Below are 26,736 nucleotides of genomic sequence, written 5' to 3' on the forward strand. Positions count from 1 at the left end.
CATTGAGAGAACCACTGCTACATTTATGTCAATTTATCCCTGTCCGCCCACATGCTTTCCTTCGCTCGATGTCCCTGCGGTAACAAGCGCACGTGCTGTTTTGTTCCATAGTTTTGCTTAAAGACACTTCAATGTCACCGCACTACTGGTACACAACTGGGGGGGGGGAGTACCCAATGGTAATTGTTGTAATGGTGTGATTCTGCCGGGGAAAGAATGCTTCGTTGCACAATGCACAATTCATTGGGGAGTTTGGGACCGTCCTGCTTTCGCTTGCTCTGCTGTGTGATGTGTTGATAAATTTAGTCTCGCAATTATTGATAAAATTTCGCACAAGCAATGTACACAACAACACACACACAAAAAAAACCCTCGCTCTAACAATTTTTACCTTTTCCTAAAACGCCCCCCCCCCCCCCCCCCCCCAATGTGTGCCTACTACTCTCGCCTTGACACACGAAAACAAGAAGAAAAACGAGGAGAAACAACTAAATTTAAGTAAAAAAAACACAACGCACTACTTTTCTGTTTTAATTTCCAAATCACCCAATAATCACATTGATTGTGCACCGTATTGTTTTCTTCCTTTTTTTTTACTCGGCCACCATTCTAATCCATTACCGGCACATGACCATGCATCGCGCTAAAATATCTCCTCCATTAGCTAAACTATCTCCCACTATCTCCCTTCCATTCGCTCTCTCTCTCTCTGTCCCTTGCCTAACAACGGTGGTTCGTTTCGATCTGTACGATTTACATATATTTTGTTGATTGTGTATGTGTGTGTGTTCCTTTTCTGGATCCGTTCTACCACTCCCACCTAGTCTTCAAGATGTTTACGCTAAGGCCCAATTTGTTTTGTTTGCTTTTTTTGTATGTATAAAGGTAGATGCATTCCCAATCGATTAATAAATTGTTTCTTTGATAAATGTTCTTCCCTGTGTTGCCTCTACTCGCTTGTTACAAATATTTGTTTTTTTTTCTTTTCTTTTGCGAGCAGATATGGATAAAAAGTATCGTGAGTGGAGGAAACAAAAACCCCATTAGATTGGGTGCACGTGTTAACTTCGCATTTTCCAATAGCATCGACATTCGTCGGCTGAACTCATATCGTTTCTAATTGTGTGTTTGTTTGTTTCCTTTCGGGTAGGGTTTAGGTGCTGCTATCACAAACTAGACCATCGTCGCACACTTGGGTTTTCCTGTCCTGTTCCTGCCCTGTTACTGTTTTGCAAAAAAAAAAAAAATGCAAACCACACAGGATTGCAGCGTATCGGTCGGACATACGCATATCGCTTACCCCGTGGCGTTACTCTACTCTACTCCTACGCACAAACGCAACGGAGGCGTTTGTTTTGGTGAGCAAAAAGGTGTCGAGATTTGTCAAAGAAACGGGGCTAAATGCTACACGAAGTCCACACACACTTCTTTTATACGAAAGAGAGTGGGCATGGGCGGCAAATAACACCGAGCCCGACCTGTTTGTTGCATTATTTGAGCAATAATATAGCCTTAGCCGTCAGCCCCCTTATCCTTCTGATCCTTGCGCTCCGTCCGTATACGCTCCTGGCAGACCGCACGAACAACAAGTAACTTGAGTAACACGGGTTTATATTGAGAGGAAGAAAAAATGCTCTGTATATAATATAATATATATATCTATCTTCCACTACTTTGCTGTATATACGGTAGAAATGCTTCAGTGGTTATCCGTTAGGTTGCAATGCAATAAATTGAGTTTACACCATTATCCACCCGTTCAGCTCGTTCAGCCTTTCATTTAGTGTTGCGCTGTTAACCCACTCGCTTGCAAAGTCTTGTTATCATTTTCCTACCCTTTCCTTTTTTTTTAATTTTCATTTTTCTCCACCACTCCACACAATCCACAATTTGGTATCAAACTGCACACAAGACTGATCGTGATGCAACTCGTTTTTGGCGTGGTGAGTAGGTTTCCTAAAAGGAGGTTGAGAGGGAGGTAGAGGAGGGATTAGGTTCTACCCCTATCGGCCTTTTGATTATCTACGTTCGAAACAATCCACTCTAAATCCGATTGTGTATAAATAAAACTCTCAATCGCGCCTACAACCGCAGTCTCTATTAGAATGTGCAGCTGGGTGATGGTGGGTTACAAATATCATCAGCTGTTTATGTTTACCGTTTTTGCTGTATTTTGTTTTTGTTGGAAGAACTATCAGTGACTATTTTGTATTTGTAATTGCTTTCTCGCTAAATGGGGGGGTTTTGTGTCTGTGGTAAATTTGTGTTCTCTTAAACAAACAGTATCGCTAGCAGTACTTCCTATGCACACACATACGCACCCTCACACATGCACAGTTCCTTGCTCGGGGGTTAAAATGAATGTCTGTGTGTGCTATGCTTTTTCTCTCTCATATTTTAAGTGACAACAGGGATTGCCCCATTGCTTTTCCCAGACACCGGCAAGCTTCGGAGTTTTTTAAAACGATACGCACCTAACATAAAACACCTACGTCCAAATCGAAAAGCGACAGTATAATACAGACAATACACAGAGGGAGATACAGTTCGATGATGATTTAAAACACATAATACGCATTGTGCAGCAGGCAGCAGAGCATTCTTCACTAATCCTATTTAAAGCCTACGGGTTTCGCTCGCTACTGCATCCATGTTTTTTGCTTGTTTGCTTCCTGCCAAACATTCCTACAAACGTACATGCTCTTCGCGTATCACTGGCGGGTAAAAAAGACACTCTCACACACACACACACACATACACGCAGACACACATTGCAAACACGCATTCACACTCTAACGGGTTTCAGTCAAATGGCACAGACACACACGCGCGTGGGTAAAAGCGCCCAGAAGCCTTCAACCGACGGGGCGCGTTCCATTCTGCCTGAAATAACGCCTGCTGCATGCGCACCCGACAATCGCAAACACCCGACACGAACCTAATTTCTATGGCTGCTGCTGCTACCGCTGCCGAATGCTTTGCCGCACAACTAATGCTAATGCTCATTTACGAAGAGGTCGCGTTAGAGTAACGTTGAGGGATTAAAAGTAGGATCTAAACGTTAAAAAAAAGCAAGCCTAAAAACGAAACGCCGGTACCCCACAGGACACGGCCCATCCGCTCCTGCTCAACCCTTTTTGCTGGCTTTGGAGTTGGCACCGGCTGCCTGGGGACCGCTCACTTCGTGTCGACCGTGGCCCGCAGCTTGGCCCGGGCATTCAGATACTCCGGGTTGATCGAGCCGCCGGTCGGATCGGTCCCGCCCGTCCCGCTGCCCCCCTTCTGCTGCTCCAGCCGCTGGGCGCGCTGCATGATGACGCGCCCGAGCTCGGTCGCGATCGTTTGCTCCGTCTGCTTGGCCAGGTTTTGGGCCGCCAGCACCTGGCGCTCCTTCTGCTTCTCGAGCGCCCGCTGCAGCTCGGACTTTTGGTTCAGGACGCTCTTGCCACTAAAAAGAAGAAGAAGAAAAACAACAAAGCAACATCAGAGGAGTGGGATTAGAAAACGGAGTCCACGGCACACACAGGGTGGACATTGACTTACATCTTCTGGTTGAACATCATCTCGCGGTGCAGATTTTGCCGATCGATCGACTCGAGCACCGGGTTGGCCAGCTTCTTTGGTACGATCAGTCCCTGCGCGTCGGTCATGACGCTTTGGCTGGTGCTGATTGGGCGCATCATTCCCGCTCCTGGTCCGGTAGGGTGCGGCGCGTGTAGTTCGGCCGACGATGCGCGGCGTTGCTGGTGCTGGGCTGGTGCGCTCGCGTATGTGCTGTTACCGTTTGGGACGATCCGGTCGTCTAGGTTTGTTTCATCTGCTCGGAGACGGTTGAAAGAAACACACACCGAAGCACACCAAAAAAAAAAAAACAAAACATTAGTAGACGCGGAGGAAGAATTGAGAAGAAAAAAAAAACAGATAACTGCCAACTACCCAAAACTATTTGTATAGCCTCACTGCTAGCCATACTTCACCTACAGCACTCTATCGCATTTAGCACAAGCTCGAGCGCACACCAAAGCAGCAATAATACCACCTGTCGCACCTTGCTCGAAGATTCGCATTTTCTCACGGATGGTTTTGGTGGGTATAAAGTGCGGACGGTACATTGTAGTCGTGCTTAGAAGGGGTGCGTATGCGGCGTGCTCTGTTGCGGATTAAGCGTAGACAAAGTTAACACACAGTATCATCAGTGCAAGACGGCCAATGCTTAGAGGTTGGGCAAATCCCGGAGGATCCGCTGTAAAGACTCGTCCGTGTTGTTAGGGTATGGGCAGGACTAGTGATGTGATCTTCAGAGCGCACCCATGACTCCGATCAGACTCCGGCTTTTGTTAGTCCGATTGCGAGTCCGGCAAAATCCGAACCACTCGTTACGCTCGCAGTCGGAGTCATCCGGCATTCATCCGGAGTTGTTCGGAGTCACTCGGAGTCGTTTGCCGCCGGAGTCGACCAAAGTCGAAGTCATTCGGAGTCGTCCAGAGTCGATCGGACTCCAGTCCAGTACAATGTGCTTGTGATCAAGCATTTCATTTAGTTGGGGTTTTGTTGTCTTTCACTTTGCGCGTGCACTTCGTATAAAAGCCTTTATCTCGAAGGCCGACTCCGGCTGACTCCGACTCTAACCGACTCCGAATGACTAAAACGACTCTGAACAACACCGAATAACTCCGAACGGCTCCGGACGACTCTGGACGATTCTGAACGACTCCGGATAACGCTGGGCGGACCTTTCAGAGTCGATTCTGAAATTATCGGAGTCGGATCGGAGTGGACTCCAGATTTTTGCCAACTTTACCCATCACTAGGTAGGATGTTCTTTCAGGATTTGTGGCAGCTAAAGGAACTTCTTGAAAACTGCAGAATATGGGTAAATCTCTGATTAGAGATGTCTCACACAGCCCTAATTGACAAATTCCCAATGAAATTCCGACTCCACCTATGATGCCGTACTGACTTAACCTAACGAGCCATGTGGCGGTGAAGAAGTCACGTGAGACCTCTGGTCATCAATTATACCAGCATCGTGTCGCTGTAACGCATCCAGACAGCAATTAGGCTGCAATGTGGTCGCCGGCCGCTCTTTGGAATGCCTGCCAGGCACCGCATCTTTCGACGCCTGTTACGATCGTCACGAGCTCAGTGCGACCAGCGTGCAAAGTAAGTCAGCGTGCGTGCGCATTGCTGCGTACCGGTTCCGACTTCCGAGCTAAATCTCTCCGCCCGAATGACGGAGGAGCAGCAGGCCAGGTGTATGTGTGTTTCGAGGCGTTGGTTAACTGTTACATAACCTGATCAATTTCCATCATTTTCCATCGCACATCGCCTTACTTTGACCGGCGCTGCAACATCCGCACGGTGTCGCGCAACCACAGCAAGCGTACGTGCAGGCATGGGTTTTTGCCTATTTCACTGGCTGGAGACTTCACCGCGTACATTCCCCGCGTTGCGATGGATAAGCCAGCGGGGCGCTTAGAAAGGATAGTGCTAGCGAACGAAACTGCTCGTGCTAGATTTACACACCGATTGCGCCTCCCTGCCAGCCACGGGACACTCCTCCCGAGGGGACTTCTTATCAAACTCCAGACTGTTTTGGTTGCTGCCTATTACCTCTAAACAGCACGTACGTGGGCCACGCCGCGCGTACGTGGACAAGTGCTCGGCCGCAAGTGCCTAGCCAGAACGAGTTTGTCCCAACGGCATATCGCAGCTGCCGCCGCCTGTCAGCTTTAGATATATTCCCACCAGCACCAGCCGGAGTAGGTGATGCTAATAATTAGCATGCCGCTCGATTTGCAGCAGCAGAAACAGCAGAAGAGTAAATAAAGCAAACAACAGGCACAAAAAAGGCACATCACCTGGGCGTCCTGCGTGGAATTGATAAGTTGCATAACTTTGAATCATTAATCTCCACCGTAATGCTAAAAAGCTCCTCCGCTATGCCTCTTTAACTCGGGTTTCGTACCGGCTCTTTATTTCGTCACACTGCGCCGCTCGACACCAAAGGGAGAGAGAGAGAGCACGGGCGGAATTGCAACGGGGCACGGTTCGTTATAAAACGGTACTGATAAAAATCCCATGCATAGTGTTGTTGTTTAGCATTCGCTGGCTAAATCTGGCTCAAATTTGCATAAGCGTGTTTACACCCGTGCCGTGGTGTAATGTTAAAAAAGGAAAAAAATATGTACCAAAGGGGAATACTCAATTGGTTGGAATCAAAACTGGGTGACAGTGGCAGGGGTTTTCATTTCCATTTTTTGCCCCTGGAGTTGGGAATGTTAATAAGGGAAAATTTTGGATAATTTTTGTTTTGGCCGAAAACAGAAGGACCACAATACATTGAAGAATAATCAACAAACCTTCTATGTTGGCTAAATATCTTCCAATTCACATGACTTCTATATTTTTCTATTGTATCAAGTAAGTTGGGGCTAGCGCATTAAACTCTTCATTGTGCTTCTTTTAACGACTTATGATTAAAAAAAACACTTAAAGCAGAGGTCGGCAAAGTTCGGTAATTTTGATCAGAATGTAATTTTGGATACGAAACATAACAACGTTAAAACGATATTTTGATTGGACTGGATAAGTGTTGATGCACAAAAAGAACATTCATTGCACACGACTTATTGATAAAGCGACATTCTTACAGGGGTTTTCAGGGGTTCTCAGAGCTGTGGGACACTTTTTTTACTAACGGGAAATGAAGATTTATGAAGAGAATTGGACTCTATGGCACCTTTTTGGTCAAATCCCATAGAAATTTCAAATGAACTTGACCAAAAAGGGTACAATAGAATCCAATTCTCATCATAATTTTATAAATTCCCATAACAAAGAGTCAAGAAAGTGTCGCACAACTATGAGAATACCTGGAAAACCCTGTAAAAACAAAGCATTCTAACGTTAAATTGTAAATGGAGAACAAATCAATAACATAATCTGATGTAAACTGATGTTTTGCTGATAGAAAAAAAAAACATCTGCGCAAAGGTACACGCAAAAGTATTTGCAAAGGTACACGCCTGCTCGCGGAACTCGAATAGCAAGTCGAACGGAAAGTGTCGCACATAAAATTGATCGAAATTTAGACCAAGAAGGCTTGATTTTTTACATCTCAAGGTGTGTTGGATATTTCAAAAGCTTCAAATACTTTAATCGATTCGAATTGATTTGAATGATTCTACTATTTTGCCGTTCGGTTCGAAGTCTGCTGTTCCATTCGACTGCCGTTCGAGCCCATGATCGGGCTGAATGTCTTACTTGTTCCCCACTAAAACGGTTTCCGATCAGATTTATTTACTGAGAAATAGCTCAATTACTGTTTTTGCTACCGTTTCAGCACGTCCTTACTTACGTACACATGTGACCAAAATCAACATCAATAGAACATCAATTGCCTAATAAAAGTTTTTACCTAGTAAATGCGGATTTGTTAACTCATTTTTGAGATCATTTTATAGGTGGTTTTGGTTGATTTGAACCCCAAAACGAATCACTAGGAAAAAATATATTTTGTTTTGTAACTTTGTCACTCCATCTTTTCGTTTGCTGCAAAATGTCCCTGTCAATGTCATTAAAAATAAATGAAAAAAAAATTGAAATAAAATCCATGTCAGCGTCACGTACTCAATTGTTCTAATCAGAGGTGATGCTCAAACAGTGTCCAATAGATGATTTGTGATATTTTAGCAATCAACGCTTGGCCAGTCACTATGTCATGACTTTTTTTACTGTGATCAATTCTGTAAAATGTCACTGACATAGTCATGACAAATTCCTACTGAAACAAAATCATATCAGCGTCACAAACTCTACTGTGATGATCAGAGGTGAGACTTAAACAGTTGGTGCGACCATCACATGCTTAGTGACACGTTGTGCAAGCGCACTCTTGATCAGTCACTTGAGCGCGACATTTTGAAACCAGACCAGAGTTAGAAGGCATGCTCATTTTGCTGCTTGGGACCACGCGCCAAGTATATTCCAAGAATGCCGTGATTATCACCGATGGAAAATGTGGTGACCAAGTGACGGACCAAGTGTTGGGTGCTAAACAAAATGTCACCAAGCATGTGATTGATCCACCAACTGTTTGACTCTCACCTCTGATCATCTCAGTTGTGTACGTGAGCTGATTTGAGCTTCGTTTCAATCATGATTATGCTTGCGCCGGCATTAAGCTCAGCACATCGCGCTCTGCATGTCATGACGCACTTTCATTGAGTATCAGCAATGAACATCAAGCTACCACGAATATGTTCATTGAATTCGGTGGTGAGTGTGATGTGAGTCTCATGACATTTTGCAGCAATGGTTTGCACCTTGAAAAGTACAGTGCGAGTTTCTTCGGATTTTGAGCCGACTTGTCGATGGTGTTTACGCCGAAATATACTTTTTTGCTCTTCTTGTATGATGTAGATAGTTGAACTTCAATGAAAAAGAACATACAACATATTCACATTTTTGTTCGTACGAAAACGGCACTATCGTAAAAAATGTATCACATTTCCAAATATTCTAGAACATTCTAGAGAAGAGTCTAGACAATTGGCCCGCAGCAGCATTCATTCCATTTGTTCAATCTGGACCTTTTGCTTGAAAAGTTTGCCGACCCCTGACCCAGATAACTTACCCTTTTTTTATCTCACTACCACTGTATTTACGCCCAGCACTGTACAACTTCAGTTTGCAGTCGCCGTCGTCGTCGACCTAACCTGTTTGATCAGTTGTTACACCTGCAAAACAGCTGGGTGCAAAACGAGTTCGCTTTGCGCGCTAGTGGTCGCGCCATTTACGCGCAACCATTCAAAGTGCGTTTAGGGCGTCGCGGTTGCGTCAACGGTTCTAGCAGGGTTCGGTGCCGCGCGCCAAGAGAACCAGTGTCAAAGTCGTTCCACACACACACACAAAAAAAAACATTGTAAGCTAGACATGACCTTGACGATTTAGTAGCGTTAGTTCATCTATTTTTGACGTGCTTGTTCCATGCTCTCGCACTCCGTGCCAACGTTTCGTCGGTTGGAGGCATCTGGATTCTCCAAGATTCTCGCTATTTCAACAACCCACCGTGGTTTTGTATCAACGGACAGCACACTGTCTACACTTTCAACTTTCCCTCGGTTCCGAAGCACGCATACGAATGGCGTACGAGACTTCCCCCGCCCTACGCGCGTGCCTGCCATAATAGACAACACGCCGGAACATGACATTGGAAGCCATACCCAACACACACACACACACACGAATGCGTGGGCGACAACACACCTGTGCACGTGATGAAAAGCTGCTTAAGTGTCGCAGTTAAAAGCCGGGTCGGGCGAGTGTTATTGCTTCCCCCTCCCCGCACCGGGGGAGTTCAAAACAAAACAAACGCAAACACACACACACACACTAACAAAAAAAAACCGCACCAAAAACTGTGCCAAATCGCTTCCGCATTTCGTTTGTTCCCGCGGGCAATTGTGTGCCCTCCCCGCTCACGAGATGCTTCCCCTCCCCATCCATCCCTTCTCTTCCTCTTTTGCATCATAATGCACCCTTAGCAGCAGTGGCGGCGCGGCCCCGGAAGCGGATGGCCCACTTGCATAAAATTTGAGCAGATAAACGAAACCGACAGCCCCGTCCGTTCGCGCTGTTAGTGTGTTTCAATTGCCACGCTATTTCTTTTTTTTTTTTTTTTTAGATGACAACCCTAGCTTCCCTCTTTTCAGCCCCGGGCATTTGGGTGGGAGAATAGAAATTGCCGGCTTTGATTGCCGGCGCTGTTTAATGAGCTGTCAGATTGGCTGGTTTTGGGGTTTTGGAGGGAGAATTCGGATTGTGACACATCAATCATACGATAGGGACACGGGGCCTCCCACTTACCTTACCCCTTAGCTGGGCCTGGGCGCAGAACGTAGATCTTCCCGCTGCGAAGGGTTGGCACGGGCAGAGTGTGTGTGTGTGTGTCTGATGTTGACGTGATTCCAGCTTTCACTTCTAGGCGAGGCGCCCTCTCTGCGGAGAAATGGAGAAATGGAAGAATGTGACATGAGAAACAGATTTGAAAATGCAGGACATACACACAGACGCGATTGAAAGCGCGCGGTTCTAATGAACCAAGGGACACGGTGAGGCCTAGAATTGGAACTGGCAGGGAGGGTGGGGTAGATGAATTCTTGCCTATGCGCTTTTTTCTTTCGTTTTGAGGTCAGAACGTGTCTGTGCTGGCAGTTTAATGACTCCCGATTGGAGCTCTGTTCAATGCACGTTTCTGTGTCCGTTGATTTTGGGGTTAATGGCTGTAAGTGCTCGCTGGTTAGATCATTCCTTCACTCAAAACAAGTACGATCACTCTCTGCAGTTCACTCTACCCAACACACAAACAGATTCGATTCATTCGGATAAGCAGTCTCCCCGAAGGGAACCGGGGAAAGTTTCCCTCGTCTACGATGCCCGTGATGCCCTGGTACAGCGCAACGCAACACACCGGGCCACGAGCACTATTCTCAACTCCGACTCCAGATGTTCCACCGCGGCAACAAACCGGACCGGGGCTGGGCGTTGTCGCGGCAGTACCAGCCAGTACACGGCAAGGCACAATCGCAGCGTTCTGTGTGCCGTGCCGGGCGAAAGGTTTCTTGAATTGCAGCCCGCAACGGCTGCACAGTGCAGCAGTGCGCCCACCAGCTGCATTAGGGCCCGATCCCACACGACGGGTGCAGCCGAAGAGGGAAGAAAGAAGAAACAGGTTATTATTATTATCGTCTGGGAGAAAGGAAATGTAACGCGGCAGAGGAAGAGAGAGAGACGATGTGCTGCTGGAGTGCATGATCGGTGCTGGAGATCAAAAGGCAGCCAGCGAAGATGAAAGAAGCATTAGATCCGGGACGGATGGTTGTTGATCTTGACGACCGTGGTAGCGGGGAAGTGGGTGGTAGCAGGGCGTTGGGAATAGTCAAGAATAGGAGCACTATTCTAAATGCTAAATATAATGCATTTAAACAGGCCTGCTGCCCCCTCCACGCGCGTCGTAAACTGGAAAGGAAACTGCAAACGGTAGTGGAGCTTGAAGATTGACTCCTTTCGATGTACTGTAATCGAACAATGATGCTCGTTGTTCTAGCCACATCTTGCTAGAACTTTCCGATCCAACAATTCACTAGATCCGGCTGTGGCTTTGTGTTTGCCAGCGTGCACTGGCGCAGCGATTAATGTGTGTATAAACATGACATAGAGCAGAATTAAATGTGCTCAAGTACGTGAGGAACGATCCAACGTTGGTGTTTATGTTGCACATTCCACATGGATGCGGTCGTGTGTCAGCAAAAACAGGTCCCAACGTCAGCTAGTTACTGGTGTTTATGGGAGGTATTAATCTCTTCTTTAAAAAAAGATGTGACGGCATGTCCGGGATGCCATCAAACGATGCATGGGAAACGATTGGAGAATATCCAGGAATCTCAAGACATTGAAGTTTTAAATATAGCGAGAGGAATGCAACAGATGCTGTATTAGATGAAACATTTAGCTGATTTCCGACAGTAAAAACCCAAGAATTACCTGCTTGAGCAAGTTATTCATCGGAACATTGAATGCTCCTTGCAAACGAATGCTACTTGTGTTAGTTCCAGCTAATTACTGGTATTTACGGACGGTATTAATGTGTACTTTAAAGCGATGTGATGTCTTTCCGCCTATGTGAGACGACGCATGGAAAGATATCCTGGAAAGATCCTCTTGATATTAAACCTTGATACATAAGTCAAAGGAATACAACAAGAGCGATGGAGCTGCAAGCAGCAAATCATGTATTAGATACAATTTTTAGCAAAGTTCTGACAGTAAAAACCCAAGAATTACCTGCTTGAGCAAGTTATTGATCAGAACATTGAATGCTCCTTGCTTCAGAATGCTGCAGAATGCTATGTTAGTTCCAGCTAGTTACTGGTATTTAAGGACGGTATTTATGTGTACTTTAAAGATATGTGGCCGTATGTCTGAGACGACGCATGGAAACATCTTTTGGGCAGATACTCAAAATATTAAACCTTGATATCTAGTCAAAGCAAAGCCAAAAGGACATTGGATTTGGTACCAGAAATCATAAACCGGACAAAATCTTCGTCTAGTTTCTGATAGCAAACTCCCAATTTGCCATCATCCGCAAGCTGAGCAAGTTTACAGACTTCAGATCTCCTGGAAAGATCCTCAAGATATTGAACCTTGAACTCTAGTCGAAGGAATGCAGCAAGGGGATTTGGATTTGGAACAAGCAACTCATGTATTAGATAAAACTTTTAGCTAATTTCTGACGGCAAACTGCCAAGTCTGACCTTCATGAGCGAGTTGAGCAAGTTTACAGACGATATTAAAGTATTCTTGAAAGAGAAGATCTCCTGGAAAGATCCACAAGATATTGAACCTTGATATCTAATCAGCAAAATGCAAAAAGGGCATTGGAGTTGGTAGCAGAAACCATTTTGCAGATGAAACCCTTAGCTGACTCCCAACAATAACCACAATGAGCAAATTATTGACCTGAACCATGCATGCTCCTTGCTCCAGGAAAAATCGTTTGAAAGCAATAATCTGTGAGATTACGACATTCTAACCCTTGCGAGGCATACCTACGCCGAGGGATACGCAAATCGCGCACGGTCTCACTGCCAGTCCGTCACTACCACACTCCAACCACCTCATCTCTTTCTCGGGCCTCCCCCCGAAACCATGCATATGTAACACACGGGGCGCACACAAAGCGCATTACTCAACCACCTGATACAAATATTCCGCATCCAACCAATTAGACACGATATCGATAGGTGCTCTGCTGCCCGGCGGCCGGGCTGCTGCCTGCGCCACTCAGCACGGGGGTCTTTTGGATCGCAACCCTTGTTCGGAGCGTGATTGAATTCATTGGAAGCCGGCGCCAAGATGGTCCCAACCATTGCTACCCGCACTCTCTCCCCCCCCCCTCCCATTGGCGATCCGGAGAGTTTTCTTTTCGCGCCCGTTGGAAAACTCAAGGAAGTGTGTATGCACTCCAAAAATCGCCCGCTCACCCCGGGGGAAAGGGGAAGGAGGCTGGCTGTATCGGATGCTGCTACCCCACGCTGTGGAAGATTGTGGAATAACAGCGCCGAAAATTCAAGCGGCCAAATAGCAGCGGCACCAGCCTTCACGGTTCGCGCTCACCCAGACAATCGCCCCCCCCCGCAACCCTCCCCGCCACAGTGCTTTGATAGAAGGTGGTGTATCGGCGGTGTTTCCAAAAAAGGTAAGAAAAGGCAGGAAAATCTACCACAGGAAACGAGCCCGGGCCACTGGGGAAAACGGGGCGAAGCAAAGGGGAGCAAGGTAAAAAACAACATACTAAACGAACCAAGTGCGCTCGGTCTCGTGGGGGGGGGGGAGGGGGAATAAAAGATAGATTACATGCAGCACACCTCACACAAAAGCCGGAGGACGGATGGGAACGTGAGTCGGAGATCTCATGCGCGTCTGGCTCGGCTGGCAAACGCGCTTTTTTGAGTGTTGAAAAACATGCCTCGGCCAAGCTGCTCGGACCGGGTGGTGCAGAAGAAACTCCCTTGCCCGAACCGAAAGGGAACTGTTTTAATAATAACAATAAAAAAAACAATCCCAGATGGAAATTAATAGCCAGCGGTCAGCTTGCAGACAGCGTAAAGAATCATCAAGTGGCGCAGCGCCCCAAGAGAATTGCCCATTGCGCGGGTAAGGTACGGGGCAAACACACACACGCACACACACACTCACTAAACAGAAAGCCATGTTATCGTTTGCCGCAAGTGCCGAATAAAGCATTAAAGTACCGCCGAGCCCTTTGCCAGCTGCGTCTGTTAGGTCGTATCGTGCACCAAAAGTGATGCCTCGTTGCGGAATTTCCTCGGCATCTTCGAACGGTAGCTTTTGTTCGAGGCAAAATTTGGTTGGAAGCTCTCTTGACACACTCCTCCACATGTCCCCCGGCCCAAGCGTACCCCTCCGGTCAGCCGAGCAGAGCCGGTGGAATTGACAGAGTGGCGGGAGGTCCTCAAGCCACCTAGAGCTAGCAGCTGGCGCAAAAACCAACAACGCGCTGGAATGCGCAAATCCCGGTTCGCTTTACCAGCGGGTGGTGAGCGATGGGGAACGTGACAGGTCGCGAAAGTATGAAATGACCTAGACACACACACGCACACACACGCACACAGACGGGAATGAAAAGAATGCCTCCCCCCCCCCCCCCCCGCGTCCCCCGCGTCCCCCGCGTGGTGTGAAAGCGCGTTAGACACAATGTTACGCCGGGGCGTGAATAGGGCGCAATGTTCTCACGAACGAGGTCATTCGTGCACGGCCGCTGACAGCTTGGCAAGCAACTGGAAATCGGGCCCTGCTAGTGCTAGGGAGCGCTCCAGCCCCGCCCGCAAACACAAACACGCAAACGACGATAAGGCCCGCTCTGACACAGAGAGATCAGATACCACACAGACGGCTGGGGTTAGGCCTCCAATCTCCGAAACGGCATGACAACGCCAACAAGTGACAGATACCACAGCGAACTAAGCGGGAGCAGAACGGCAAAGCGGGGAGGACACCGGGGCAACCAACTTTCGTAAGGTTATTAATTTCTCAATCCCTTTTTTGGTCGCCGGTTCCGCCGGCTGCAGATGGCTGGCGGCCGATTGAAACCGAAAGAAAATCGGCAATCGAATTCCGGCAACCAGCCGCGGAAAAACTAACCTAACTTGGAGCCTGCTCTCTACGCGCGCGGGATGCGCGCTGGCGGATGTCTGATGCGGCAACGACGCGCCTGAAAACGTAGTAGCCAAAAAAAAAACTCAATCAATCAACTGCACACCATCTTCAGGGCCCAAAACAAGGCAGAGGTAGCAAAAACGGCACCTCGCAACGCACGCCCGAAGGTTGCCTACAATGAAACGCTGTCGCCGGATCAAGAGATCAGAAAAGCGAATCGGCCTCCAAATAATTATCGCGTTTCTTCTTCTTCTTCTTCTTGTTTGGGTGTTGTTTTATTGGAGGTGAATTGTTTTATACATTTCAGATGCTCAGCTCGTTTCTGTGCGGCTTTCGCTGCAGCGCAGTTCTGTTTCAGTTGGTTTCGCTGGTCTCCGATGGTTTCGACACCTCGTGCTAAAGCCCGCTCGATGTCTGAAGGGATCTGGCCTTCGCGGGCACAAACAGACCGGGGGGTTTTGGCCACACTCTTACCAGCTCCCAAAAGGAATTAATGAGCGGAGAGTGAGAGCAACCAAAACAACAACAACAACAACAAAAAAAGACATTGCCAAAATGGTGTACCAAATTGCTCCACTGGTGATGGGGTGGTGTTGGGCATGCCGGCCACTCGCGGCGGTGCTTGAGAAAATGGGACCAAGACCAAGGTGGCTCGCGCAAGTGTGGAAACCACACACCGAACCATCGCGGAAAATAGCACCAGCAACACCACGATCAAAAGCCAGCTGGAAAACGGACAAACCGACGCGAAACAAACGGTCTAATTTGAAAGGGGGGGAGGAGGATGTGCGAGAGCTCATGCCCGAAGTTGATAGTTGCGGTTTTCAAGGCCCCGGCCAATACTTTCTCTTCCGATCGGGTGCAACCCGCACCGCAGGCAATCGATTCGGAAGTGTTCACATTTGTGCGGCTTTCCACGGAGGCGAACAATAAACACAAAAAAAAGCCTAAGCCTTCGCCCCCATGTATTAACCATGCGGACACCTCGCACCCATAAACTGTCCCAATCTCCCAATGCCGAACTCATTTCTTGTGTTCTTCTTCATCATGCTGTATTTGGCAACTCCAAACATCCCCCCCTACCCAGAAAGATGCCAAAAAAAGAAGAGAAGCACCGAACTGCCGAAGGTCTAATCGTAGCAATTGATGCAATTAGCAGTAAAGTAGTCGAAATGCCACCCGCTCCCACCGACCGGGTGACCTCCACCGGCTGCGTGAGTCGCCGTGCACGAAGTGCAGCAAGTGCAAACCCTCTGAAGGTTCTGTGTCTTTATTGTATTATAGGTGCGAACCACGCCGGTTGTGTAAGCCGGAACACCATAAACAAGATTGGCCGGGCAAGGACGGCGGTTTGCAATGGCAGAGACAACGAAGCAACGGTAGCAACAGCAAAAAATCGATTTCAAACATCTCTTCCAAGAGCGCGCGGGGCGAAAGTTGCTGCTCTGCGCGCAGTGTGAGGCGCAATAAAACCCACCGCATGGAATTTGATGCGAATGTCCGCTAAGCTCCATCATTAGCTTTATCGGATTAGTGCAGCGGCGCCACCAGGAGGTGCGAACGCTTTCAAACCAGTCAAATCGGTCCGCTGTTGAGAAGGTTCTGTGTGGAGCATCTTCGGGAATAGTCGGCATAATGTTTAGGCACCGGCTGGCTGTTCGTTTTTCAACACCAACATCAGGCAAAACAGCCCCCGAAAAACATTGCCTCCACCGTGCACTAAGTAGGCGTCGAAATTAGCGCTGGAAATGTTGAATTCTGCACAAAAGAGATTAGCGAGGCTCACTTCTCGCGTCCCGTACGCGCAATGGCGATTACAAATCGGCCCCCACGGGTGGACACACACACGCGCACGGGCCCGTTTACCAAGGACCGTTGGATAATCGTATCTGTTTACACTACAAGGCTCCCTCGGGCAGCAAACAATTATCCGCCTCAGCAGCTATCACCAAATCAAATGATTCACCCCTGGTGTTCCCCGACCCACAGGTGTTCCCCTGAGGCAGTGGCGAGAAGCCTCGGAACCGAGCAAAGCTCTACTCTAGCGGTGGGAGCTCGGTATCGGACCTACCCGGAGTCGATGCTGGAATCGATTCTGATTCCGGAATCGGCTCTGGAATCAGAATCAGCTCCGGTATCGGAATCGACCTGGAAATCGCAATTTGCTCCGGAAACGGAATCAGAATTAACTCCAGAATTGGAATTAGGCTCCGGAATGAGAATCGTTTCTTGAAATGAAATAAGAAGCGTCAGAAGCGAAACCAAACCGGGAATCTTCATGAGAATGGATCGTTTTCAAGTAAATTTGGATTCTATGAGGCTATCACTACGTAGCATCATTGGACCCAAACGCCAATTCTTATGTAGATGCCGAAACTGACCCCGATTTCGAAGAAGAATTTTGATTTTGGAGCCGATTTCGATTCCGGACCCGATTCTGATTCCAAAACCGATTCTGATTTGGGAGCCGATTCTGGAGCCAATTTCGATGCCGGAGCCGATTGCGGAATCATTTTCCGAAAACTTGGGAGCTTGCCGGAATCGATTCCGACGATAACTTAATGTTTCCCATCACCACTCTACTCAGCTGCAGCATCGTATGCCGATGCCTTAACAAATAAATTAATAAAGCTGTGGCGTGCTGTGAGTGTGTCTGTAGCCTAGCCATGCCATAAGACGGTACACACCACACAAAGTATGTCAACTTCCATACAGCGTGTGGTTGGCCGCCATTCGGCGGGAGGAAGCAATCTTCGGCTGCAATCTGGCCGCGGTGGGCTGAGATTAGAAATTGCATTACAGACCAATCTCGTACACAACGCACCGGCGGCAACAGGCGCGCGCGCGCGCGCCCGGGAAGCAACAGCCGAACGAAATCGAGAGTGAGCGTTTGGGTGCGGTGGGTGCGCTGGTGGCAGGCAGCAGCAGGAAAGGGGGGGGGGCGAGTAAGTAAGGGAACCGAAATTGGTTGCACGTAACGCTATGGGTGGCGAGAGTAAATTGCGGTTGGGTGTGTGCTTGGGGTTGGAGAAGCTGGTGTACTGCTGCCCCTCTTCTCCTGTGGGCTCAGCCACACAACACACTTTGGTTGCGGCTACTGCTGCTGCTGCTGCGGTCCTAGAGCCATAGAGCTACACCACCATACACACATGTACACGCGTTTTGAGACTTCCCGTCCGGTTACGGTAATACACACACACACATATGGCAGAGAGGGAGAAGAGGCTCGAGACACAACTCTGAGGTTATTACCTCTCCGTATACCACTCTATCGCACACTGTGTGGCTGAAGCTACTCCTCCAGGTCACTCCTATATCCCCTCAAACACAAAGTTCTTCTTCTGTTATGCCCAACTTATCTATTATAAAAAGATCCGTAAATACACCTATGCGATATGAGAGCCTAGAGAAGCGAGAACGAAAGGGGGGCCAAAACCTGGTCCTGGGAGGAATGATACGCCACAAGTAGACAGAGGAGCAGCAGTTGGAGATGTAGAGCGCGCGGCAATGTTGCTATTTTTGGCATTTTTAAATTATTTCAATATGCCGCCCGCCCTAACAGCAGGCTTTCGCGCCCTCGCTGGCTCGTTCGTGGTACACCACCACACACCCACCACCGCACGGGATTTGATTCCAGGACTGTTGGTGTTGCGATAAGCAATACGCCTTCCAACTGCTGTATCGATCCTGTTCTCAGCGGTGTGCGAATTTTCCGAATAAAACCTTCAGCGTTGATGCTCTTACCGGCGTACGGTGTTGGGGATAACATTGTGGGCAGGGTACAAAAAAAGGAGCTCTCAACGCATAGTAAAACTAATTTCAGCCGATTGATGACATTGATTACAAGTAATGTCAACAAAAACGCCTGTGTGCGGTTGTTGTCGAATGCCGAACATATTAAATATATCCTTTCTATCTCGTTAAGCATCTTTAGGTTACACAGACCTAAAACACCAGCGAGTAGGCGTTTGGCGCCCCTATAATGGGACGATTGAGGTTATACCTCTTCAACCACACACATCGTGTGAAATTTGGTCATTTCACCGCTCGTCAGTTTATCAGCACGTCAGGGGTTCCTGCATGCGAGCAACCTTGGACATCCATTTGTGCACTGTGCTAGTGTCTACTGCCAACGGATGACGTTTAATTATTTATACCAGTAGAAAGTTACAGCTGACTGTGAGACAATACCACGTCCAGTGACAGTTTTCAACCACCGGTGTATTCAAAAACTAGCACAAAAGTATTTTGTGATGTCGATGACGCGATCGCGTTCGTCTTTATGGTACAATTATCACATAAATGGTTTTGATTTATTCAGCAGCTAGTGTAATTTGTGTTATAGCAGTTTTCAACTTCACTATGGCAACGTTAATCACGTCAACAAAACATTTTGGAATATAATTTAAATCGACGTGAGAATTCAACGATCCTTAGTTAGCCCGACCGCTCTTAGCATACTGTTCAATTGTATCAGTTTCGTACATAAGAGTGAAAAAAAAAGATATGAGATAGTCCAAACTGAACTAACTATCAGAAAACGAGATCTGACAGACGTATCGCACCATCCCTTCAACAGTTTCAGCAGTCCAACAGTTTGTCTTCAGCATATTCAACATACTTCAGACATCTGTTAAACCGTTTTCGGTGTATGGCACAACAATAAGCAATACGATCGACTATAACCCTTTAATAAGTCCTGTTCCACTGCAAAGAATATATAAATACAATTCATTTTAACTGCTCCAAAAAAGTCGAACCATTCGATTGCCCCCAAATCCCTACACGCTACCGTAACTACACCGACTGCCCTCGTGCAAGATGTTTACGAACTGCTCCGTTTCTTGGGTAACGACGTACCCCTAACAACACTGACCTCCGCTGGCAACCACCATTCTTCCCGCACTCCAGAAACCGCTTGATAACGCCCCCTCGCCAACAACAGCCCACCGGCTAGCACAAAAAGGGGCCCCGCGAAGAGTGCCCCAAGAGGAAACGCTGGGGCGAAAAGCGAACGGCAAGCAAACGGCCAAAGTCATTGGACATTTGGGGGTGGGGATGGCCAGGGCGGACATACAGCAGTCATCTCCGGGCAGTATGTTTGGGCACTGCTCCGGCTGCTGCCGGCAGAGTTGTTGCCGTGTCACGAAAACAATTGGGAGGACGGTGATTCCGTAAGCTAATGTAAAACAGAACCCCATGGCCGTGGCGCGAGCCACCGACCATCATGCCGGGGGAGGGGGGGGGGGGGGAATCCAAATGAAGAAAACATGCTACAGAAAGGCATAAGACCGGAGAGGCCTGCCCCGAGCCGCTTATGTCATCCGCGCTCCGGCAGCGTGTGGCCCGCGCTTACGTTACTTTCGCGCATCGCAGTGAAACGCATCGGCAAAAGAAAAGCGCCTAACCTTCCTTCGGGTGGGTTGAAGGGGGGGGGGGGGGGGGGGCGAGAGGATGTGCAGCGATTTCTAGCTGGCCAAACGTATATGCTGCTGCTGCTGCTGCTGCTGCCGGCCCAACATATGTCTTGCCGCATGTATGGAGACAGAAATGCTGACACGACCGCAACACCCCCCCCCCCCTTTCCCCTTCACCCCGTCCCTCCCTGCCAACGGCCCTAGCAGGGCAGTGGCAGCGTGTGCTCCAGTTTTAAGCACATTAAAATGTCAATCAAAAACCGAGATGACTGTACTTCAATACTTAATTTCTCTTTTGTTGTGTGATGTAGTAGATTGTTCCCATTTTGTTGTTGTGTGTGTGTGTGTGACTGCTTCGTTTGATTGTTTGCAAAGGTTCGAGTAAGGGGTTTTTTTTTGTTTGCTGCTCTTGGTAGGCCATAGCATCTGCCAACCATGCAAAACTGAAAAGAATTGTTCCTTCGAAATGGTCGTTTGTACAAACAAAACGCTGCTAAAACTGGCACTATTCCATCTACGAGTGGAGACATACCGAACAAAAAAAAATTAAATTATACATCCCAGAGCAATTCACAGTGCGTTCCACACGGCCCGATACGGTACAGGGAGGGACATAATAGTGAGATCAGCACACAAATCATCTTCCATCCATTGGGGAGCCAACCGGCCGGGGTAGTGGTGGGACCGTTACCCATGTTACATTGTGTTAACACAGAAGTGCTGGGGTGTTGTGTCGTGTTTTTTTTTTTTTTTTGCTTACTGGTGCTGCTGCTGACTCTTCTATATTTTGCAGCGATTCGCTTGCACAATCCGGCTTACAATCGAAATAATTGTACGATGCCATAATCGTCAACGGTCGGGCAACATTATTTCGATGTGATGCCTGCCCGGTTTTAAGTGTGTGTGAATAGGTTCCCAAAGCGTTTGCTGGAGTTACTCGACCGTCGGTTTGCGACCACCACAGGGGACACATCTGGGCGTGCAGACCTATCAAACGGATCGAGGTAGCGAGGTTCAGTTTGAAGCTGCTAGATTGATTTTCGAGGGGGAAACCTGGCACATCTGGTTTAATGCGTTTGACGAAAATGGGTTTTTAAAACCTGGGCATGGGCAGCAGCCGGATCCATAACTCAACTTCCAGCTCGACATGAAAGAGTTAAATATCAATGATTCAAAGATTCAAACACAAAGTATCAATGCATTGCATTCCAGAACTCTCTTCAAGTTGACACACGCGTTACTTGCAGCGTCAAAGCAAAATGTTTACCTTTGACGCGAGTTGTGGGATTGAAATCATTGAATCTTTGTGTTTGATCTTGGAATCAAAAAAAAAAAATAAAATGCCAGCACTCGTTCCACCCATAAATCCGCACCGAATTGATTCCCTCTTTTTGTAGAGTTTTCCCACCAGAAGCGGAAGATGCTTCCCGCGCGACTGATTTGGAAAGAAGCGGAAGAAACAGATTGTTTGCAAACCCGTACCGAATCGATAAACCATCCCTATGCATAATGCACACAGGGACAGTTCAGGTCTCGTTTTTTTTACATCCCAGGGCCTACTGGTGCATCATCGACAGCTCCTTTGGAACATTTCAATTACACTAATTTGATTCTCTTGTTACTATTACCATCATCATCATCATCATCATCACCACCAACATCATCACCTCCACCCTAGTGTGTCTTTGTAGTGTGTGTGTGTGTGTGTGTGAGGGAGAGAAGAAAAAGTAACTTCACGACCTACAGTGAAGCCAGCTTTGCTCGCTCGCCCGAAAAGCTCAGCCCGTGATGTCTGCGGGCACGTCTCGAGCGCATCCCGAGGTGAAAATGCAATTTTCAATTATAACCAGAACGGAAATTAGTTTGCTCGGCCCGGGCGCACCGCTCCCCTAGGTTCCGTAGATACCCACCCCCCGCACCGCCCACGATCCGACGCCAAAACCCAATTTCTGCTCGTAGTTGTATCTGCGTTTTTTTTTTCTTTATCGCCACCGATCCGCCGTGGAAAGTGCACTCGATTTTCAAATCCGCTTCGAAATCGGTTCCACGAGCTGTGATGTGTGTGTGTGTGTGTGTGTGTGTGTGTGTTTTTTGTTTCTCCTTTTTCTCTCTTCTTCTCTCTAGCTATTTCTCCCTTTTATCTGACTCTTTTACTCTCTCTCTATCTCTCATCTTGGTCTTGTCTGGTGTGCTTCCAGGATGTTGTAGGTAGGCACCCGGGAGAGGGGCGGCTGGGCAAGACATTTTCAGGCCATTTGTGCTAGGAAATCGGATACGCGGTAGAAAGAATATTGGAAAGGTATTTTTATCACCAGGCCCGCTGAGGACAGCTCAGCGAGCTTTCGCCTCGTCTGAACAACACGGCTAACTGAGGGGGGGGGGGGGGGTGATTTAAAGCCGAACTATTTCCATTTCAGAGCGCTTTTTACCCACAGAAATCCTAATCGGTGTTCTATGCCCCTCATCGCATTCCGTACTACGGATTCCGTATTTTGGAACTGTAGCCTAACGGCGTTTTTGGGGCCTCACATCTGACATTGAAGTTTCGGTGGTTCTTCTGCCTATGGTAGATGCCGATGCTATGAGAACTTGAGAATCCTGAAGTGTGTGCTTTTGGGTACGTACAATAAATACATCCAAAATTTTGTAGGATTAGCTTCTTCACCCTCAGACAGCACAGCGAGCTTTCGCCTCGACTGAACACGGCTGACTGAGGGAAGGTATAATGCCGAACTATTTCCATTTTTTCCAGAGACCCTAATCGGGGTTCTATGCTCTCGTCGCATTCCGTCGTTTTTTGGGCCTCACATCTGACATTGAAGTCTAGGTGGTACTGAGTTTGGTTTGAGGAAGTTTCGCTAATATAGCGTCACGTTTTAGGCGGGTCGTTTTTACAGCCTCATCGCCAGTCTTTGGTCGTTGTGGATCGTCTGTCCTTGGTGGATCTAAGATATCAAAATCCTGAAGTTTGTGCCTTAAGCACCGGACAATAAATACATCCAAAATTTGTTGCGTTGAACACATAATTCTTCCTGCGGAATCGACTGTAATACTACAAAGCTGATGCGTTAGATTCTCCAGATATTGATTCTAACCCACAACAGAAATCCTTCACCTCCAAACGATCGATTGTGACCCGGTAAGGGTAAAAGGGCGAACCTGGAGCAAAGGAAACCGACCGCAGAAGTGGCACCGTGTCGCACTTGGTGGCCAAGTATTGAACCCATGACCTTAGCCCTCCCAAGGACGAACACTTGTGGCAATGTCCGTCCGCGGTCACAGTATGGCGGTCACCGGCGTACACAAGGTTGCCCCGAAACACACACACACATATACGTTATGCCCTTGTTTGCGTTACCCATACACATCCTTCCTGGTTTTGGGCAGCACCCGATATCTAACCGCTCACGTCTGTATGAGTGTGTGTGTGTATGTGTGTGCTATTAGGTGGCAGCGCAAATGGAAAAGTACAGCGCACCACCGGAACAACGACGGAAGCGCAGCAAAATCAAATAAAAACACTACCACCATGTGAAGCACGTCGTCGTCGTCGTTTCGTTAAATCACATCATCCATCCATTGCCCGCTTATCTTCATTGCCCGCTCAGCGGTAATGGTGTGTGAGAGTGTATGTGGTCGGTTTTGTTGTTTCTGTTGTTGTTGTTGTTGTTGTTGTTATTTTTTCGTTTTCTTCGTCTGCTGAAAACAGACAGAAAAACAACACAGCACGCGCAATGAGTGCACAATCTATAGTTAGATGTATGTGTGTGTGTGTATGATGCTCTCTATAAAAGATGATGTGGTACGTGAGATGCTGCGCTGCTGGACCGGTTCTACGCTACACCGCGTAGTATTGAATGTTTTTCGTCTTACAGGGTTCGCTGCGATTCAATGTACCATTTGCTGTCGCAATCGTTTCGCGAAAACAAAATATTAATTGTTGGCTTGAAATGTTCTTTAAATTTTGTGGGTAGTACTAGTTTCTACCGTCAATTGTTAACACTCTTCATGACAATGCACCTCTGAAGCGGTTAACTTTGTTTGATTTGTTGCAAAAATGTCTACAATAGTTCAATATGATATTTATATTGTTTTCCTCACAATCACAATTATTTGGTGACTGGACAACATTTGGATTGGCTTTTAAATACAGCATTTAAAAATATATCCAGCAAACCCTGTAATAAATCAAACACACATACGTAGCGAGGCACTTGTGGTATGCATTTTTAGTTGAAAGTACTTTTGAGTGTGGAAATGCCCGGAGCACGGAGGCAAGGAAAGCCCTACCGAAGACGTAAATGATGATGATGGTTACAGCTCGTAAACTTATTAAAGGAACAAGGGAGACTGAGAGAAAGAGAGAATCTACAGAAAATGAGGAACAGAGATAGTGCAATACAAAAAAAAAGGATATTCACCGGGTTGTGAAGACAACAAAGAGTGTGTGTGTGTGTTCCGTCCCGTACCCCATTCGATATCGTTTTGCCCCTCTGTCTCGTTAAAGGATCCCTCCAGCATCCACGACACACATACACACTCACACAACACACACACACACACACACACACACACACACACACACACACACACACACACACACACACACACACACACACACACACACACACACACACACACACACACACTCGTACATGCAACGCCATACGCGTGCGTACGAGAAGGTTAGTTTCCGGGGGAACAGGGGGCAGGGGAGGCCACCACTGTCCATGAAACGTCCGAGTCGGAAGCCAAAAACACAAACAAACGCGCCTCGGCATCGGGAAAGTCGCTGAACCCGACACCCCGGACGAATCGACCAGCATGGCAGGTTGCCGCCGCCGCCGCCGCCGCCGCCATTCCAAGATGACGGTGCGCGTACGGGAACCGTTCAAAAAACTGCGTGTAAGTGACCTGTGTATGTGTGTGTGTGCGCGCGCGTTTTTTGTCCGTGTGGCATGCGCAAGGACAATACAGATACACGAGCACACACAAACACACACACACATACAAGTACACATATTAGAGTAGTGCAACGAAAACAAAGAACCAAAACGAACGGCGCAGAGAACGGAACGGGGGAAACAAGAAAGAACGCAAAAAGCGCGATGCGTTCGATTTTTGAAACGTTCTTGAAGTTTCGGTTTCCGCTCCGGGGGGAAAAAAAGCAAGCAGAATGTACCAAAAAGAAAGAGAAAGAAAAAAAGTATGTTAAAGCCAAAACAAAATGCATTTTTTTTTGATCAAACAATCACTTAAATCCCCTACTTTTGGCTGGATGAAATATTTCATTACAAAACTGTTGGGTGATTGATTATTTCCCGGGATGCCAGGTCTGCCGTCCGACTGTGCGAATTTGTTTACGTTTGCTATTTATTTCCCCCCCCCCCCCCCCCCCCCCTTCAACCCAACGCGCGCGCCACATTCCAACGATGTCAACGGGTGTTCCCGCGGGGCAAAAGAAAACGGATAACACATTAGATTTTTTGTTTGTTAAGGCAGAAGGTTGATTACGACGGTTGATAGTGACCGGGGCGAGCGCTGCGCTGGAGAATTGGAGTTTTTCCTCCCTCCAGGGCGGGAAGTTGTTGAATAAGTGTGGCCGAGTGTGAGTGTGTGTGTGTGTGTGTGTGTGGGTTTTAAGCGCCAACAAACAACAGATAGTTCTCCCCCGCTGAGGAGACGTTTTTGTTGTTTTTTTTTTCAAACACACTCTCGTCACCATACACTCAAGCACGCATTCAAACTAAACTACAATCTTAGAATCGCACACGCACCTGCAGGAAAGCACGTTGGTCTTTTGTTTTGTTTTGTTTTCTCTCTTTCTCCACTGCAAACAACACCACGCAAAACGTTAAGCGCTCTGTAACGTGTAGCTGTGTAATTGTGGCCCGTCCGTTGGGTCGCCGCACTATTTTCGGTTTACTTTAACTTTGTCGTATCGAGCGAAAGCGTCCGACCGCTTCGAATGCCGCCTGCGAACAAGTGTGCAGCGTGGTTTGCCGTTGCCCCGTGTGATCACAACAGAGCGATGCCGTTGGCGGTGTATGTTTCTTTTTTCTCTCTCTTTCACTATTTTCTTCCCTCTCTTTCTCTCTATTTCGCTCTTTCGCTCGCCTAAGCGTGAGCGACGAATGCGAGCAAGGGAAAGAGGCTGAGCGATCGCTGGAACACTGGCTGGAAATCACGGCACCCAGTGCACGAGCGAGCGTGCTGTACCCAGAGCGGAAGAGCGGGATAACGATAAAGCCTTTCTATTTGCGAGTTTACACTGCGGCGTTGGAAGCGTAAGAATGCCGTACACCGTGTACACCGGTAACAGCAAACAGGATTGATTTTCGAAATGTTCAAACGAATACTGTTTCTGTGGAGGTTGCATGTGATTCTTTGTATAAGAAATTTAAAAAAATCATGTTTTGATGGACGATTGAAGATTGACGAAGTTATGATGATTCAGAAACACACAAAATTGTCTTGATAATACTGTTTTAAGTGTGTATTGTTTTGCAACATTCGCTATAAAACTGAAGATGAACTAAAAATACGCTACAGTATCTCAACATCTACCTGCATG

At 47.6% G+C, this 26,736-nt stretch overlaps 1 protein-coding gene across 2 annotated transcripts; it reads right to left on the reverse strand.

The window, feature by feature from the left end:
- Positions 1 to 493: 493 nt before the first annotated feature.
- LOC1272440 (protein FAM107B) lies at positions 494 to 26,216 on the reverse strand. 2 transcript variants are annotated; one of them, XM_311201.6, is made up of 4 exons: positions 25,940 to 26,216; positions 9,876 to 10,002; positions 3,544 to 3,817; positions 494 to 3,448 (listed from the first exon to the last, which is right to left on the reverse strand). In XM_311201.6, the coding sequence occupies exons 3-4, from the start codon at positions 3,681 to 3,683 to the stop codon at positions 3,178 to 3,180; spliced, it is 411 nt and encodes a 136-aa protein (XP_311201.5). In that variant the 5' UTR covers positions 3,684 to 3,817; positions 9,876 to 10,002; positions 25,940 to 26,216; the 3' UTR covers positions 494 to 3,177. The 2 variants fall into 2 exon arrangements, with proteins under 2 accessions (XP_311201.5, XP_003437056.1); XM_003437008.2 differs by having other exon boundaries at positions 9,871 to 10,002.
- Between the last annotated feature and the right edge of the window lie 520 nt (positions 26,217 to 26,736).

Source organism: Anopheles gambiae, chromosome X (assembly GCF_943734735.2).
Source record: "Anopheles gambiae chromosome X, idAnoGambNW_F1_1, whole genome shotgun sequence".
In the NCBI taxonomy this organism is placed as follows: Eukaryota; Metazoa; Arthropoda; class Insecta; order Diptera; family Culicidae; genus Anopheles; species Anopheles gambiae.